Here is a 19,156-nt window from a genome sequence, read left to right as displayed (position 1 = left end):
TAAATGAAACAGAAGTAGATATTGTTCTGGAATACTCTTGTTTTTTCAATGATCCAACCAATGTTGGCAAATTGATCTCTGGTTCCTCTGCCTTTTCTTAATCCAGCTTGAATATCTGTCATAGTTCACATACTGTTGAAGCCTAAGTTGGAGAATTTTCCTTATTACTTTGCTAGCATGTGAGGTGAGTGCAATTGGGAAGTAGTTTGAGCATTCTTTGGCATTGCCTTTCTTTGGGACTGGAATGAAAACTGACCTTTCCAGTCCTGTGCCCACTGCTGAGTTTTCCAAATTTGCCGGCATATTGAGTGTATTACTTTCACAGCATCATCTTTTAGGATTTGAAGTAGCTCAGCTTGAATTCCATCACCTCCACTGGCTTTGTTCATAGTGATGTTTCCCAAGGCCCACTTGACTTTGGACTCCAGGATGTCTGGCTCTAGGTGAGTGATCGCACCATAATGGTTATACAGGTCAATAAGATCTTTATATATATATATATATATATATATATATATATATATATATATATAGTTCTCTTTATTCTTGCCACCTCTTTTTAATATCTTCTGCTTCTGTTAGGTCCATACTTTTTCGGTCCTTTATTGTGTCCATCTTTGCATTAAATGTTCCCTTGGTACCTCCGATTTTCTTGAAGAGATCTGTAGTCTTTCCTATTCTACTGTTTTCCTCTATTTCTTTGCACTGATCACTTAGGAAGGCTTTGTTATCTCTTGTTGGTATTCCTTGGAACTTTATTTTCAGATGGATTTATTTTTCCTCTTCTCTTTTGCCTTTAGCTCTCTTCTTTTCTCAGCTATTTGTAAGGCCTCCTCAGACAACCATTTTGCCTTTTTTGCATTTCTTTTTCTTGGGGTGAGACTTTATAAGTGAGAGGCTAAAACTAGAGTATCAACTTCCCTCTGTTCCATTATCACTCATGGAACACTGCACAGTCAAGAGTCAAGTGGATTAACACAGATGTGGAAGTCAACTCATTGTTGAGGGAGTCCCAAACAAAGGTTCTTATAGTCTTATGAACCTGGAACAGGGAAAAGGATGAAGGAGTGGAAAGGGGAAAGGATTAGCAGAAGTGGATGTAAGATGTAAATCCTATCTTGCTGTGTTGTGCTTAGTCACTCAATCCCTTCCAACTCTTTTTCACCCCATGGACTGTAGCCCACCAGGCTCCTCTGTCCATGGGGATTTTCAAGGCAAGAATACTGGAGTAGATTGCCATGCCCTCCTCCAGGGGATCTTCCCAACCCAAGGTTCAAACTCAGGTCTCCCACATTGGAAACAGATTCTTTACCATCTGAGCCACCAGGGCCTGGTGGCTCAGATGGTAAATCCTGTCTTATCAACAATTATATAAAATATAAATGGTTTAGCACTCCAGTTAATAGGCAGAAACTGGCAGAATGGACAGAAACCATGATTCATATATATTTTATCTAGAATATTCATAATTTATATTCAAAGACACAGATGAGTGGAAAGTGAAAATGTCAAGAAATATATATTTTGGAAATAGTAACAAAAGAAGAAGTGAAAGAACAGATAAAGCAAATATAGAAGAAAATAAACTTCAGGCCACAAATTATTGCTAGAGACCAAGAAAGACATTTTATAATGATTAAATAGCCAGTTCCTTGAAATATAATAATCATGAACCTGTATGTATCTCAACCTCCACTGGTGATCTCAGTCAGTGAGTAAATGTTCTTAGGGATATATTCCACCCGAAAGAAACCCCATGGTTCCATCATTTAGAGTCCTTCATGCCTCAGTTCACAACACCCAAGGGCTTGTGTGAGGAGTTTTTTATCACATAATTTTCCAGACCAAGAATGCAGGCTGTTAATGTGCAGGGAAAGGATCAGTCAGGTGAAAATGCTTTGTTCATGGATGAATTCTCCCAAATATCTACTTCTAGGCAAAATCTTAAAAAAACAGAGATAATTAATTCCTGGGAGGATTACGCCTTAGATAGAAAGGTTGGTTCTTTGTCATTTTCAGTATCCTCTCTAAACACTAAGATTCATGGAATAGATCTTTTCTCATTTTAGGAGAATAAGGAAAGCTTATTAGGTAATATATTTGTGGCTCTTATTCTATAGTAATAGACTAGGTACTGAAGATCAGAAGATTCCTCTTAGCACCTAGGTCATTGGGTTTCAAATTCAAGATAGGGTTTTCTTTTGACTTGATTTTCAAAGGCATTGGAGCATACTGAATCCATTTAAATAGATTTGTTGCATCTTGACATCTTTGCTTCCTGCAGAATTGTCCATCAGTGGGGACTTGAGAAATATACATGATTTGACATTGCAAGTAATGTTTATTTCTTATTTCTAAATACCTTGGGCATTCTCCTTAACTACGGGGGAAACCATGGTAAGTGAACTAGAATTTCTTTCTCTCTCTTTTTTTTTTTTAATCAAGTTTTTATCGTTCTGTTTTATTTCAAGGGATTTTTACAATTAAAATCATTAAAAATTTACTTTCTGATATTTTATGGGGATTAATTTTAGATGCCCTGGGATCTTTTTCAGAAATATTTGTCCTCCTCCCTGTATATGGATTTATAAATAATTTATCCAGAATACGATATCAATTTAAATGGCAACCCACTCCAGTATTCTTGCCTGGAGAATCCCAGGGACGGGGGAGCCTGGTGGGCTGCCGTCTATGGGATCACACAGAGTCGGACGCGACTGAAGTGACTTAGCAGTAGCAAAGACAATTTTAAGTCTGCATGGGACTGAGGGGAAGGTCAACATTTAGATTCTGTTTTTTGAAGGAATTTGTCAGCTCATATTGAATTACAAATTGAGAGTGTATTAGTTTATAGCATTTACAAAGGAAAACGTACCCTTTGCTGTGGTTGGGAATATACATTAAGCCCCAAGCTCTGGAGCACTTTTTATTCTGATTATTTTCAAACTTTCTTAGATCTTCTAACCAGGCAAGATCTTATTTCTGCTGAAGTGGATGTGGTCCCTGCAGTGTGACTGAACTTCTGCATCCCTGACCTAAGACTTAACCTTTCTCTTAGAGAGTCAGGACACATGTTGCTGAAGATAAGAGATGAAAGTTAATTGTCTTCATCAGTTTAAGGTGATTTCCACCCCCGCCCTCTTGTACACACTGGACTTAAGTCATCTTATGGGAGGTAAGTTGTGGTGGGAAAAAAAAAAAAATCACTGCATTGGGCATTAAAAGACTTGGATTCTTTTTTTTTTTTTTAATTTTATTTTATTTTTAAACTTTACATAATTGTATTAGTTTTGCCAACTATCAAAATGAATCCACCACAGGTATACATGTGTTCCCCATTCTGAACCCTCCTCCCTCCTCCCTCCCCATACCATCCCTCTGGGTCGTCCCAGCGCACTAGCCCCAAGCATCCAGTACCGTGCATTGAACCTGGACTTGGATTCTTATTTACCACTAATCAGCCATGTTTCCTCTCTGGGCCTCAGCTTCCTTAATCTTTAAAGAGCATATAAATTGAAAAATGCAAGGTCCTGGTAGAATTTTCTTTTAAACTTTTTATTTTGTATTGGGGTATAGCCAGTTAACAATGCTGTGATAGTTTCAGGTGACTCAGCCACATATATACACGTGTCCATTCTTCCCCAACTCCCCTCCCCTCCTGGGTGCCACGTAACATTGAGCAGAGTTCCATGGCTATACAGTTCCATGTACTGATCCACCAGCAGTGTGTACATGTCCATCTCAAACTCTCTAACTAACCCTTGGTACTGGAGGAATTTTAGGGCACAAAAATTCTGAACTTGTTAAATAGATCCTGAACTCATTAACATCCGACTGTACATCACACAGTTTAGCCAAATAACTGCCATAGATTACATATGGTCATAGGTGGAGGCTTTGTCCAAAATCTGACATTGCTGATTCTAAGAAGTAAACTAGACCTACACTGGAAAGCTAAATTCCAAAGAGCTAGAGCCAGACATCCTGATTTTTAATACAGACTGTTCTATTTTATTTTTGTATCATGGCTCGGGCAAGTTATTTACCTTCTAACCACATTTCCTTATCTTTAAAGTAGGTAATAGTCTATCAACCTCATAGGATTGTTATGAAGGTACTGTAAATGGAATAGTGAATATAAAGCTGTTAGTATAGTGTGAACACAGCAAAAACCCAACAACATTTAATGATTATTATAAGAATCATATGGTGAAAATTAATCTCTGCATTCTATTAAGAATGAGAAAAAGCAGATTTATAGTAAAAGTTTGTATTTAATAATGTGTGAGTATATGGAATTTAAACAAGTAATAAAGGTTTCTCTGCTTGGAAGGAAGTTTGTCTGTTTAAGTTCTTGCCTATCAACTGCAGTATGAATGCCCTTATGAGAGATAAGAATTACTCTGTGAGATTAACACTCTATTTCTCATTTCTCCAAAAATATGTATTGTAGAAGATTTGAATGTTAATAGGCAAAGCTAAGTCTAGTACAGAGGAAGAAAATGATCATGTGTCTGAGTCTGTCTGTTAATAGAGGATATCAAAGACACTGATAAGATAGAACTATTTTTAACTTATGCCCTGATTACTTCAAGGTTTGCAAGAAGCTGAAACAATTAGTGAAATAATAAAAATGAATGAGTCACGTTTGAGATTTTCTATGCAATTTTGATCATAAAATCCAACCTTGGCTACAGGTCTTCAGGAAATTATAGGTTCTTGGTTCTCCCAAAGGCCACCTTCTCTAGAGAAGAATTGGCAATTAGATGTACATTCCACTTGTTCCTCAGGTGTTCCCTTCCCTGAAAGGATTCTCTGATGCCCTGGGCTATCCACAAGGGAAACCACTACTCTGGGGCTTGGAACTCTAAAGCTAGCTTCTCAATGAAGAGTTTATGGGATCATCTGTAAGAGGTTTCCTTTCCACATACCTCATTATTCAACTTGATGATGTATAACAGGGATAACTCATTTTACTCTTCACTGCTTTTTTGCTTTAAGAATATATAAAGAGAATAATGGAGTCTGAGATACGGGAAAAAGTGAACATTAAAAATGTCATTATTAATGTCATATGAAACTTAGTTTTATATGCTTCCTTAAAGTTTAATTTAATAATATGTGTATCCCCCATCAAGTAAGTTGAAAAAGACTTTATATTAAACTAATCAGTTTGATTATTCAGAGAACTTATTGGCTACAAGCATAAATGGTATAAGTTAAATGCAGAGGTCAATAATTTTTGCTTGGTAGGATAGAGGCAATGGCACCCCACTCCAGTTCTTTTGCCTGGAAAATCCCATGGATGGAGGAGCCTGGTGGGCTGCAGTCCATGGGGTCGCTAAGAGTCAGACACGACTGAACAACTTCACTTTCACTTTTCACTTTCCTGCACTGGAGAAGGAAATGGCAACCCACTCCAGTGTTCTTGCCTGGAGAATCCCAGGGAAGGGGAGCCTGGTGTGCTGCCATCTATGGGGTCGCACAGAGTTGGACACGACTGAAGCGACTTAGCAGCAGCAGCAGCAGGATAAAGATGGGATTTAGGGTAATTATAAGTGACCCATAATGCAGTCACGGAAGCCTCACCTGTCACAGTAATTTTCATAAAGCAATGAGCACCCAGTCCTGCCCCTACTCTATGTGTAGCTGGTGAATCGATAACAATTTTGAGTACATTAGAGCAGTTACTTTAATGACATTCAGATATTTCTTGGGGTCCCATGATGTGTCAAAATACAATTCCCTATGCCTGTTTTCTCATGCATATTCCAATCAATTTAAAACCACATAGTTATAGCTTTAGAACTCTAAGACAAAACATGAAGGTTATATTAATTTCTAGTCATAGAATTAGTTATGTAAGCTGTATAAATTTGGAAAATACAGAAAAATATGGGAAATAAAATATCAACCATAATCTCACATTCAAAAGCAAATGTCCTCAATGTATTAAATTATTTTTCTTACGAATCTTCTATACATCAGTTCAGTTCAGTCACTCAGTCGTGTCCAACTGTTTGCAACCCCATGAACTGCAGCATGCCAGGCCTCCCTGTCCAACACCAACTGTCTGAGTCTACCCAAATTCATGTCCATTGAGTCGATGATGCATCCAACCATCTCATCCTCTGTCATCCCCTTCTCCTCCTGCCCTCAATCTTTTCCAGCATCAGGGTCTTTTCAAATGAGTCAGCTCTTCACATCAGGTGGCCAAAATATTGGAGTTTCAGCTTCAGCATCAGTCCTTCCAATGAACACCCAGGACTGATCTCCTTTAGGATGAACTAGTTGGATCTCCTTGCATTCCAAGGGACTCTCAAGAGCCTTCTCCAACACCACAGTTAAAAAGCATCAATTCTTTGGCCCTCAGTTTTCTTTATAGTCCAACTCTCAAATCCATACATGACTACTGGAAAAACTATAGCCTTGACTAGATGTACCTTTGTGGATGAAGTAATGTTTCTGCTTTTTAATATGCTGTCTAGGTTGGTCATAACTTTCCTTGCAAGGAGTAAGCATCTTTTAATTTCATGGCTGCAGTCACCATCTGCAGCGATTTTGGAGCCCCCCAAAATAGTCAAAAACCGTTTCCACTGTTTCCCCATCTTTTTGCATTGAAATGATGTTTTAACATAGATTAACACAAAAAATATTTTTTAACATAGATTAGAAAAGTATATTGGAGAAGGAAATGGCAACCCACTCCAGTATTCTTGCCTGGAGAATCCCAGGGATGGAGGAGCCTGGTGGGCTGCGGTCTATGGGGTCACACAGAGTTGGACATGACTGAACCAACTTAGCAGTAGCAGCAGAAAAGTATATAACATTTTATAAGTGAAATTTTTGAATTTGAACTTTATTTTAAAAGATGCATATAAAATCTGTAACCTTTAAATATTAATTCCATAAGTATATTCACTAAATTTCCCCCTATTTTTATATAATTTGTAAAAATAGACCATTTTGTAATTTTTTACTCATGTTATTTTGTACATAGACTTTTAGATTATCCTCCAAAATTGTTACTTCTAGTGTCCAAATTATTCCAATAAATTGATGTTCCATTAAAATATTTCAGACATTATGGCCAGGGAAATTTAATTTCTTTCTTCTGGTTACTCTATGTCTTATAAAAATAGTTTGAGATCAGAATAAAAAAAGACTAGGTCAGCTAAAAGAATTTTTAAGATACTATTCCTACAGAGTTTTGGGAAAAGCAAGACTCATCTGTGATATTATGAGTACTGTTAAAAGGCAGAATTTCAGTGTATTTCACTTTTTTATGGTTCTTTTTTCTTTTCTTTTTAAGGCATTCTTTCCTGGAGTTTTTATTACCCACACCACATAGATGGAAAATGAAAGGAATGTGACTGTATTCAATCTACTATGTCTTACATAGAACCCCCAAATGCAAAAAAAAAAAAAAAAAAATACTGTTTGTCATGTTTTTGGTCTTGTTAACCCTCTCAGGCAACCTGCTCATTGTGGTTACCATAACTACCAGCCAGTCTCTGAACTCCTCTCTGTACTTCTTCCTGACCCACCTTTCCTTGATGGATGCAATTTACTCTTCTTCAGCTCCTAAGTTGATTGTGGACTCACTTTGGGAGATCAAAACAATCTCCTTTAATGGGTGTATGGCTCAAGTCTATGCAGAACACATTTTTGGTGCTAATGAGATCATCCTGTTCACAGAGATGGCCTGTGACTGCTACATGACCATCTGCAAACCTCTGCACTACACGCTATCATGAGCCACAGGCTGTGCCTGCTCCTGCTGGGGGTGGCCTGGACTGGAGGATTTCTCCACTAACCCTTCAGGTCCTCTTTACAGTCTGGCTGCCCTTCTGTGGCCCCAATGTCATAGACCACTTCATGTGTGACTTGTACCCTTTGTTAAAGCTTGTCTGCATGGACACTCACATTCTTGATCTCTTTGTTGCTGCCAACAGCGGGTTCATCTGCCTGTTAAACTTCCCCCTCCTGTTGGTCTCTTATGTGGTCATCTTGCACTCCCTAAGGACTTACAGTTTGGAGTGGAGGCACAAAGCCCTTTCTATATGTGTTTCTCACATCACAGTAGTTGCTTAGTCTTTGTGCTCTGCATATTTGCAAATCTTCTTCCAGTCACCACTCTGCCCATTGATAAAGCTGTTGCTGTCTTTTATACCATGGTGGCCCCTATGTTAAATCCTTTAATCTATACCCTCAGAAATGCTAAGGTAAAAAATGCTATGAAGAAACACTGGAAGAAAAAACTGACTTCAGATAATAGTTAAATAGAATCATTAAACATTACAGATAGAAGTAATAGTGGTACTCTAATGCAAGCCTCTTGATTAATATATCGAATCTAACAATGGAATGAATAATACTTGCTGATAGCCACTTAAGCAGAAGAACTAAAACTTGGTTTGGAATCCAGACTTACCGTCTCCTATCTCTCACTCTCCTTATCACAACTTAATACTTCTCAATCAATAAATACTTATCTATTAACAGCAAATCTGGAAATATCTTCAGAAGGTAAAAAGCACAAATCTAGAGTTTTGAATTGGTCTTATGTAATGAAGGAAATTTATGACCAACCTAAATAGCATATTCAAAAGCAGAGACATTACTTTGCCAACAAAGATCCGTCTAGTCAAGGCTATGGTTTTTCCAGTGGTCATGTATGGATGTGAGAGTTGGACTGTGAAGAAGGCTGAGCATGGAAGAATTGATGCTTTTGAACTGTAGTGTTGGAGAAGACTCTTGAGAGTCCCTTGGACTGCAAGAAGATCCAACCAGTCCATTCTAAAGGAAATCAGTCCTGGGTGTTCTTTGGAAGGAATGATGCTAAAGCTGGAACTCCAGTACTTTGGCCACCTCATGTGCAGAGTTGACTCATTGAAAAAGACTCTGATGCTGGGAAGGATTGGGGGCAGGAGGAGAAGGGGATGACAGAGGATGAGATGGCTGGATGTCATCACCGACTCGATGGATATGAGTTTGAGTGAACTCCAGGAGTTGGTGATGGACAGGGAAGCCTGGCATGCTGCAGTTCATGGGGTCACAAAGAGTCGGATACCACTGAGCGACTGAACTGAACTAACATGGAGATGTGTCAGTTACTACTTATTATTAAAAAAAAAAAGTGCCTAATGATATTCCTTTACTTTGGGCTCTGGCCTCAATATAGATATTTTTGTGTGAATTTTCTTGTTCATTAAATCTTGGTTGTACAGTAAAAGAAATACTATTTATGACATGCTTATAAGACTAACATTGTATTATGTATTTTCCATATTGTGTTAGGTGGGGTTCAGTCAGAAAACAGAACAGAGTGATTTGAACTGAAAAATTTCACATGCAATCATTAATTATGTCAGGGTGCTAACTACAAAAAGGGTAATGAGCTCTCTAAAAAAATGCCCTTTGACTGAGAAATGAGTATCCAAGGAAGGAATTCATTTAGAATGTGGACTTCCTTCTCAGGCCAGGACTTCACTCTTTGGAGAAAGTGTAGATTTTGCCCATGGATGACCAAACTTCAAGTTAGTGGTAGAACTGAGACACATACTGAGATATGACTCTTTGTCCACATACTGTTTACTCATTACACACAACTCTAGGGTGTCTTTTCCAGACAGTTTGGACAGAAATGAGGTAATTAAACTGGTGATATTTATTAAAAAGAAAAAAAAAACACTTCACATAGTTTCCCATTGAGCATGATCAGATGGTCCCAGAGATGACCATTAGTTCATCAGCTGTAACAGTGATCTCTACTCACATTGCACTTCATTGCTTATGCTACTTCAACTTTTTTCTCTTGAAGTTCTAGTTCTTATATCACAAGACAATTTTAATTATCCTTAAAACAGTTAAAAAACTATTCTTTTATCAGTTCTTTTTCACTCTTCCTTTGCATCCATGTACCCATATTCCTCAGACCAGTATGTTTTTGTGCTTTGTTCTGTTGCTAGTCACTGCTGTCAACAGTTGTGGTTATGCCAAACTACACTCACATTTATAATTTTTATGAACAGTTTTGATTTATGAAAATAATAATTGAAAACTTTGGTATCTTTATGTTAAGGTACCAGCAACATATTATGTAATACTTACATCATATAATTTGGCTTCTAATTTTTAAAATAAATATGTATAACACTTTATTTTATTAGTTTTTAAAAATTAAACTTGGCACAAACATTTCTACAAATCCTCATAATTCTTTTTTTAAAATTAATTTTAATCAGAGTATAGTTGCTCTACTATGTTGTGTTAGTTTCTTGCTCTACAGCAAAATGAATCAATCATACATATACGTATATCCCCTCCTTTTTGGATTTCCTTTCCAAACTAAATAGAGTTCTCTGAGTTATACAGTGGGTTCTTATTATTTATTTTATGCATAGTAGAGTGTATATGTCAGTCCCAATCTCCCAATTCTTTCCACTCCCCCTTCCCCACTTTGTAACCATAAGTTTGTTCTCTATATGTGTGACTCTACTTTTGCTTTGCAAATAAGTTCATCTGTACCATTTTTTAAATTACACATGTAAGTGATATTATTCAGTTTGTTTTCCTCTTTCTGACTTCACTCTGTATGAGAGTCTCTAGGTGCATCCACATCTCTGTGAATGGCACTATTTCATTTTTTATAATATTCCATTGTGTATATATATACCACATATTCTTTATCCATTCCTCTGTTGATAGATGTTTAGGTTGCTTCTATGTCCTGGCTATTGTAAATAGTGCTGTAATGAACACTGGGGTGCATGCATCCCTTCAAATTGTGGTTTTCTCTGGATATATTCCTTAGAGTTGGATCACTGAATCATATGGTAGTTTTAGTTTTTTTAAGGGACCTCCATACTGATTTTCATAGCAGCTGTACAAATTTCTATTCCCCACACATTTCATGGTACCTTGTCCTTCCACTATTTTATAATTTATAACACCTTGTTGTAATTTTTTACTCCCTCTTGGGAGTTTCTCAATGAATCTTAAGCTTTTTGAAGGCAGAATCCATGTCTCTCTCTCTCTCTCTCTCTTTTTTTTTTTTTTACCATCGAAACCCTAGCAACTATTTAGCTAATGAATTAAGACAAAAAAGAATAAAAGAAGTGCATTTATCTTGAAATTGCTTTGTATGTAGACAGAGCCATGTATTTTTAAAAACAGATTGTAATAATGAAATGTTACTGAAAAGTAAATAGGTTAACTGAAGAATATAGCTTAAAGAGCTCGTATTAATAAGATAAAAAAGTCTTGCTCAGAGCAGGGAGAATATTAAGGTAAACTATTCGTCCATATGCTGAGAAGTGTATTTAAATTTCTTTCTCATCCTCAGTTTAAACAGGAATTAAGCAAATTGTAGTTCCCCCTGAGGTCAAGCAAGACTTTTCCTTGAAGGTGAATCAACTTAAAAGTATAAATGAATTCCCTAGCCTCTAGTACTACTTTTTGGACTTCATTTTAGCGAATTTAATTGTTTCCTTTATATATTTACCCACACATTCAATATTTATCATGCATATGGTATTGTGCTATCTTGTAGAAACTATTGCTATATAGTAGGCATGTACTTTATGGTACTTAACAGAGTGTGACTGTATACGTCAAAAATAGAAATTAATTTCTGACATCAAAATGTTCTTTTATTTGAGTCATTACTCTTTCTGATGTGTTACCAGCAGAGCATGGGTTATATGAGCAATACTAAATGGTGTTTAAGGCTACAAGGACATTTGGAAATGGTGTAATATTCATTATCTACCCCTCAGAGGTAGACAGGGCCAGTGCATTTATAGCATTAAATAGTTACATACTATAATATTGCAGGTACCATGTGACTATCAATTGTGATATATAAAAACAAGCAGTTATTAATGAAAAATTATTAGATTTTTAGTGATAATGATCTAAAATATACACTATTAAGCACAGGTCCTGGCTCAGTACATGGTTAGTAGTACAGTTATCTAAGCATTCTATCATCATTGCCTGGAAGTTAATTGATGTTCAGTGCCTGACCTAAGAAATTAGTCAATTTTGATTACTGGCTTGCCAATACATCTGCTTTAATGCTTTCCTCTTTTTGACACTTTTTGATACTTTTCTTTTTCTGCTTCCCAGGTGGTGCCAGTGGTAAAGAATCTGCCTGACAATGCAGGATATTCAAGAGACACAGTTTCAATCCCTGGGTCAGGAAGATTCCCCTAGAGTAGGAATGGCAACCCACTCCACTATTCTTGTTTGGGAATCACATGGACAGAGAGGGACCTACACTCCATGGGGTTACAAAGAATTGGACAGGATTGAGCATGTATGTATGCACACATATCTTTATGCATACCTCCTTTGGTTTATTATAGGGAATATTTGTTATTGTTCAGTCACCCCGTTATGTCCAACTCTTTGCAATGCCATGGACTGCAGCACACCAGGCCTCCCTGTCCCTCATCATAACCTAGAGTTTGCTCAAGTTGATGTTTATTGAATCAGTGATGCCACACAGCCATCACATCCTCTGATGCCCTCTTCTCCTTCTGCCCTCAATCTCTCCCAACATCAGGGACTATTCCAATGAGTTGTCTGGAGTTTCAGCTTCAGCATCAGTCCTTCAAGTGAATATTCAGGATTGATCTCTCTTAAGAATGACTGATTTGATCTCCTTTCTGTCCAAGGGACTTTTAGGAGTCTGGAGTCCTCTCCAGAACCACAGTTTGAAGACATCGATTCTTTGGCATCCTGCCTTCTTTATGGTACAGATTTCACAATCGTATGTGACCACTGGGAAGACCTTAGCCTTGACTCTCTGGACGTTTGTTGGCCGAGTAATGTCTCTGCTTTTTAATACACTGTCTAGTTAGTCATAGCTTTTCTTCCAAGAATAAAGTGTCTTTTAATTTCATGGCTGAAGTCACCAACTGCAGTGATTTTGGAACCCAAGAAAATAAAGTCTGTCACTGTTTTCATTGTTTCCCCTCATATTTGCCATGAAGTGATGGGACCAGATGCCATGATCTTAGTTTTCTGAATGTTGAGTTTTTTTTTTTTTTTTTAATTTTATTTTATTTTTAAACTTTACATAACTGTATTAGTTTTGCCAAATATCAAAATGAATCCGCCACAGGTATACATGTGTTCCCCATCCTGAACCCTCCTCCCTCCTCCCTCCCCATTCCATCCCTCTGGGTCGTCCCAGTGCACCAGCCCCAAGCATCCAGTATCGTGCATCGAACCTGGACTGGCAACTCGTTTCATACATGATATTTTACATGTTTCAATGCCATTCTCCCAAATCTTCCCACCCTCTCCCTCTCCCACAGAGTCCATAAGACTGTTCTATACATCAGTGTCTCTTTTACTGTCTCGTACACAGGGTTATTGTTACCATCTTTCTAAATTCCATATATATGCGTTAGTATACTGTATTGGTGTTTTTCTTTCTGGCTTACTTCACTCTGTATAATAGGCTCCAGTTTCATCCACCTCATTAGAACTGATTCAAATGTATTCTTTTTAATGGCTGAATAATACTCCATTGTGTATATGTACCACAGCTTTCTTATCCATTCATCTGCTGATGGACATCTAGGTTGCTTCCATGTCCTGGCTGTTATAAACAGTGCTGCGATGAACATTGGGGTACTCGTGTCTCTTTCCCTTCTGGTTTCCTCAGTGTGTATGCCCAGCAGTGGGATTGCTGGATCATAAGGCAGGTCTATTTCCAGTGTTTTAAGGAATCTCCACACTGTTCTCCATAGTGGCTGTACTAGTTTGCATTCCCACCAACAGTGTAAGAGGGTTCCCTTTTCTCCACACCCTCTCCAGCATTTATTACTTGTAGACTTTTGGATCACAGCCATTCTGACTGGTGTGAAATGGTACCTCATAGTGGTTTTGATTTGCATTTCTCTGATAATGAGTGATGTTGAGCATCTTTTCATGTGTTTGTTAGCCATCTGTATGTCTTCTTTGGAGAAACGTCTATTTAGTTCTTTGGCCCATTTTTTGATTGGGTCATTTATTTTTCTGGAGTTGAGCTGTAGGAGTTGCTTGTATATTCTCGAGATTAGTTGTTTGTCAGTTGCTTCATTTGCTATTATCTTCTCCCATTCTGAAGGCTGTCTTTTCACCTTGCTAATAGTTTCCTTTGATGTGCAGAAGCTTTTAAGGTTAATTAGGTCCCATTTGTTTATTTTTGCTTTTATTTCCAATATTCTGGGAGGTGGGTCATAGAGGACCCTGCTGTGATGTATGTCAGAGAGTGTTTTGCCTATGTTCTCCTCTAGGAGTTTTATAGTTTCTGGTCTTACGTTTAGATCTTTAATCCATTTTGAGTTTATTTTTGTGCATGGTGTTAGAAAGTGTTCTAGTTTCATTCATTTACAAGTGGTTGACCAGAGTTCCCAGCACCACTTGTTAAAGAGATTGTCTTTAATCCATTGTATATTCTTGCCTCCTTTGTCAAAGATAAGGTGTCCATATGTGCGTGGATTTATTTCTGGGCTTTCTATTTTGTTCCATTGATCGATATTTCTGTCTTTGTGCCAGTACCATACTGTCTTGTTAACTGTGGCTTTGTAGTAGAGCCTGAAGTCAGGTAGGTTGATTCCTCCAGTTCCATTCTTCTTTCTCAAGATCGCTTTGGCTATTCGAGGTTTTTTGTTTTTCCATACAAATTGTGAAATTATTTGTTCTAGCTCTGTGAAGAATGCTGTTGGTAGCTTGATAGGGATTGCATTGAATCTATAGATTGCTTTGGGTAGTATACTCATTTTCACTATATTGGTTCTTCCAATCCATGAACATGGTATATTTCTCCATCTGTTAGTGTCCTCTTTGATTTCTTTCACCAGTGTTTTATAGTTTTCTATATATAGGTCTTTAGATTCTTTAGGTAGATATATTCCTAAGTATTTTATTCTTTCCGTTGCAATGGTGAATGGAATTGTTTCCTTAATTTCTCTTTCTGTTTTCTCATTATTAGTGTATAGGAATGCAAGGGATTTCTGTGTGTTGATTTTATATCCTGCAACTTTACTATAGTCATTGATTAGTTCTAGTAATTTTCTGGTGGAGTCTTTAGGGTTTTCTATGTAGAGGATCATGTCATCTGCAAACAGTGAGAGCTTTACTTCTTTTCCAATTTGGATTCCTTTTATTTCTTTTTCTGTTCTGATTGCTGTGGCCAAAACTTCCAAAACTATGTTGAATAGTAATGGTGAAAGTGGGCACCCTTGTCTTGTTCCTGACTGTAGAGGAAATGCTTTCAATTTTTCACCATTGAGGATAATGTTTGCTGTGGGTTTGTCATATATAGCTTTGATTATGTTGAGGTATGTTCCTTCTATTCCTGCTTTCTGGAGAGTTTTTTATCATAAATGGATGTTGAATTTTGTCAAAGGCTTTCTCTGCATCTATTGAGATAATCATATGGTTTTTATTTTTCGTTTTGTTAATGTGGTGTATTACATTGATTGATTTGCAGATATTGAAGAATCCTTGCATCCCTGGGATAAAGCCCACTTGGTCATGGTGTATGATCTTTTTATTGTGTTGTTGGATTCTGTTTGCTAGAATTTTGTTAAGGATTTTTGCATCTATGTTCATCAGTGATATTGGCCTGTAGTTTTCTTTTTTGTGGGATCTTTGGCAGGTTTTGGTATTAGGCTGATGGTGGCCTCATAGAATGAGTTTGGAAGTTTACCATCCTCTGCAATTTTCTGGAAGAGTTTGAGCAGGATAGGTGTTAGGTCTTCTCTAAATTTTTGGTAGAATTCAGCTGTGAAGCCATCTGGACCTGGGCTTTTGTTTGCTGGAAGATTTTTGATTACAGTTTCAATTTCCGTGCTTGTGATGGGTCTGTTAAGATTTTCTATTTCTTCCTGGTCGAGTTTTGGAAAGTTGTACTTTTCTAAGAATTTGTCCATTTCTTCCTCGTTGTCCATTTTATTGGCATATAATTGTTGATAGTAGTCTCTTATGATCCTTTGTATTTCTGTGTTGTCTGTTGTGATCTCTCCATTTTCATTTCTAATTTTATTGATTTGATTTTTCTCCCTTTGTTTCTTGATGAGTCTGGCTAATGGTTTGTCAATTTTATTTATCCTTTCAAAGAACCAGCTTTTGGTTTTGTTGATTTTTGCTATGGTCTCTTTTGTTTCTTTTGAATGTTGAGTTTTAAGACTACTTTTTCAGTCTCTTCTTTCAATTTCATCAAGAGGATCTTCAGTTCTTCTTCACTTTCTGCCATAAGGGTGGTGTCATCTGCATATCTGAGGTTATTGATATTTCTCCCAGCAATCTTAATTCCAGCTTGTGCTTCATTGAGCCTAGCATTTCATGTGATTTACTCTGCATAGAAGTTAAATAAGCAGGGTGACAATATACAGCCTTGACCTACTCCTTTCCGAATTTGGAACCAGTCCATTGTTCCATGCCAGTTCTAACTGTTGTTTCTTGATCTGCATACATATTTCTCAGAAAGCAGTTAAGGTAGTCTGGTATTCCCACATCTTGATGATTATTATATGTCAGGCAAATACTTTGTATAATATAACTACATATATAATAAATAAAATTCCTCTCTAATATCAAAATGTTCTTTTGAGTCATCATTTTTTATGATTGTTTTTCAACCTAAGGTGGTGTCATGAGCAGTACTAGACATTCTGAAACCTACAATAAAATAGGGAAAAAGTGTGCAATCTTCATTCAACTGCTACAGAAGTTCAATGATGCATTGCTTTTATAGCTATGAAATAAGTATATATACTATATAATGTGACAGTCAACATAACACTGTCAACAATGGTATATAGAGTTGCTAGTGAAAATTAATGCAAAAAGAAAAATAATTAAGTCTTGCCATTTGTGACAATAGGGATGGATCTAGAGGGTATTATACTGGTATTATAGTGGCCAGAATACTGGATTGGGTAGCCATTCCCTTCTCCAGGGTATCTTCTCAACCCAGTGATTGAACCCAGGTCTCTCACATTTCAGGCAGATTCTTTACCAGCTGAGCAACTATTAATTATATTACCTTTCCATCATAATTACAGGAGAGTGCAATTAATATTATGGTCTGGAAAATCAATCATATTCTTATTACTGTCTCTTCAGTATGTCTGTTTTAATATCTTACCCTTTCTGCATATTTCCTCACTTTCCTGCTTCTTAGGATTCCTGTAAAGATTACTGCTCAAAACCAAACTACTTAGCATTTTAAAAATTTTATTAGAAAGAAAGTCTATGAATTCACATTCATGGTTGCTGTTATAAAACTTAATGTCAATTTGGTAGAATCTTCTATGTATGAAATACATAGTACTGGGTTATATTTTTCTCCTTTTGTGCAGCTATTTCTGTTCCATTCAATGAAAAATACTATAATTTTATGTAGTTAATGTCTTTATCCCTTAAGTAGTTCTTACTGAGCTCATCCAACATGTCATTTTGACATTTGCCTGGTGGGCTACATAGTCTGTGGTGTCACAAAGAGTCAGACACAACTGAGCGACTAACACTAATCAATGTAGAGTTCTAGGTACATTTATCTGTCAGCTGAAATAACTTTCCTACTGCACAATTTCTTTTTTTTTTTAATTAATTTTATTTTATTTTTAAACTTTACATAATTGTATTAGTTTTGCCAAATATCATGGCATTTTTCATCTGGTCATTTCTCAAGGTATAAATTAAGGGATTTAACATGGGAGTTATCATAGTGTAGAATACAGCAACTGCTTTATCAATAGGTAAAGTAGCTGCAGGTCTCATGTACACAAATGTGCAGGGCACAAAGAATAAGACAACCACTGTGATATGGGAGATGCAGGTGGAGAGGACTTTGTGTCTTGCCTCCAAACTGCAGGTCTTTAGGGAGTAAAGGATGGCCACATAGGAGACAAGCAAGAGAAAGAAGTTTAACAGACAGATTAAACCACTGTTGGCAGCAACAAAGAGCCGTAGAGTGTTGGTATCAGTGCAAGCAAGTTTGAGCAAAGGGTTCAGATCACACATAAAGTGATTTATGACATTAGAGACACAGAAGGGTAAGTGGAAAATAAAGAGGATCTGTATGAATCCATGAAGAAAGCCTCCCACCCATGCCATTCCCACTAGGAGGCCACACACCCACCAGTTCATGATGGTTGTATAGTGCAAGGGCTTGTAGATGGCCACATAGCAGTCATAGGCCATCACGGTGAGCAGGATTATCTCAGCACCTCCAAAGAAATGTTCCCTAAAGATTTGGGTCATGCAACCATTAAATAGGATAGTCTTCTTTTCATAGAGTGAATCTGCAATCAGTTTGGGGGTACTTACAGAGGAATAGCAGGCATCAACAAAGGAGAGATGGGCCAGGAAAAAGTACATGGGAGACCTCAGTGATGAACTGACATTTATGGTGACTACGATGAGCACATTCCCTACCACAGTGGTGAGGTAGATGACCAGAAACATAGCAAATACAATTTTCTGCATCTTTGGATTCTCTGTGAGCCCCAGTAGAACAAACTCTGTCATGTTCCTGTTCTCCATGTGCTTCATAACGGTTCATTTCATTACCTTAAAGAAAACCACAATTTTCATTCATGCAACTTTGAATTTATTACACTCCATTCTAATAAGTGATAAATGCCCAGGATACAATGAGTGTGGATTCTTTTGAGTTTATTTGACAAATAAAACATTCTAAGATTTTAAGATTACTCCTGTAACCACATGAGGGAGACCTTTATCTTCTGAGATATCTCAAGTTACTACTAAACTGAAGTAGATTTCCCAAATAATGGCAGATATGTTTGAAAGGAGTCAGAAAATGGACATAAAACCCATGAATAGAAAGTTTAGGAAGTTTCTTTTTACTCTCTAATAAACGGGAAATTTTGGAAGGTTGTTAATATGAGTAGAGTGATGAAAGGAATTTGATCAAGAGGGAATCTTGTATGTTATTGTAGTAAAGATCTTTATGTATCTTAGATGAAGCTGGCTGAGTTTCACTAAAGGGATGAAAGATGGAGACAGAAACAACAGAAACTTCTTATAAGAGTTGGAAAAGGAGTAACAGGAAGATGGTGATGGGAATATAAAAAAATGAATACAAGATCTAATTAATAGTATTTATAATGCATGTTGACTAAAT

The 19,156-nt window shown here is 37.0% G+C and overlaps 1 protein-coding gene and 1 pseudogene across 1 annotated transcript; one reads left to right on the top strand and one right to left on the bottom strand.

The window, feature by feature from the left end:
- The first annotated feature begins 7,351 nt into the window (after window positions 1–7,351).
- Window positions 7,352–8,282, top strand: LOC102394313 (annotated as a pseudogene).
- Window positions 8,283–17,560: 9,278 nt separating this feature from the next.
- Window positions 17,561–18,561, bottom strand: LOC102391371 (olfactory receptor 4C46-like). Its single transcript, XM_006068399.2, has 2 exons — window positions 17,669–18,561; window positions 17,561–17,603 (listed from the first exon to the last, which is right to left on the bottom strand). The coding sequence occupies exons 1-2, from the start codon at window positions 18,559–18,561 to the stop codon at window positions 17,561–17,563; spliced, it is 936 nt and encodes a 311-aa protein (XP_006068461.2).
- Window positions 18,562–19,156: the final 595 nt, after the last annotated feature.

The sequence above is a fragment of the Bubalus bubalis genome, chromosome 16 (genome assembly GCF_019923935.1).
Source record: "Bubalus bubalis isolate 160015118507 breed Murrah chromosome 16, NDDB_SH_1, whole genome shotgun sequence".
NCBI lineage: Eukaryota > Metazoa > Chordata > Mammalia > Artiodactyla > Bovidae > Bubalus > Bubalus bubalis.
The sequence above is the reverse complement of the archived record's forward strand: the minus strand, read 5'-3'. Positions and strand labels throughout refer to the sequence as shown.

Bases quoted from the DNA above. Each gene is read 5' to 3' on its own strand.
- LOC102391371 (XM_006068399.2), bottom strand. From the start codon at position 18,561: ATGAAGCACATGGAGAACAGGAACATGACAGAGTTTGTTCTACTGGGG. The intron at 17,604-17,668 runs GATATTTGGCAA...AATTAAAAAAAA, and splicing joins GACCAGATGAAAAATGCCAT to AAAGAAATTGTGCAGTAGGA.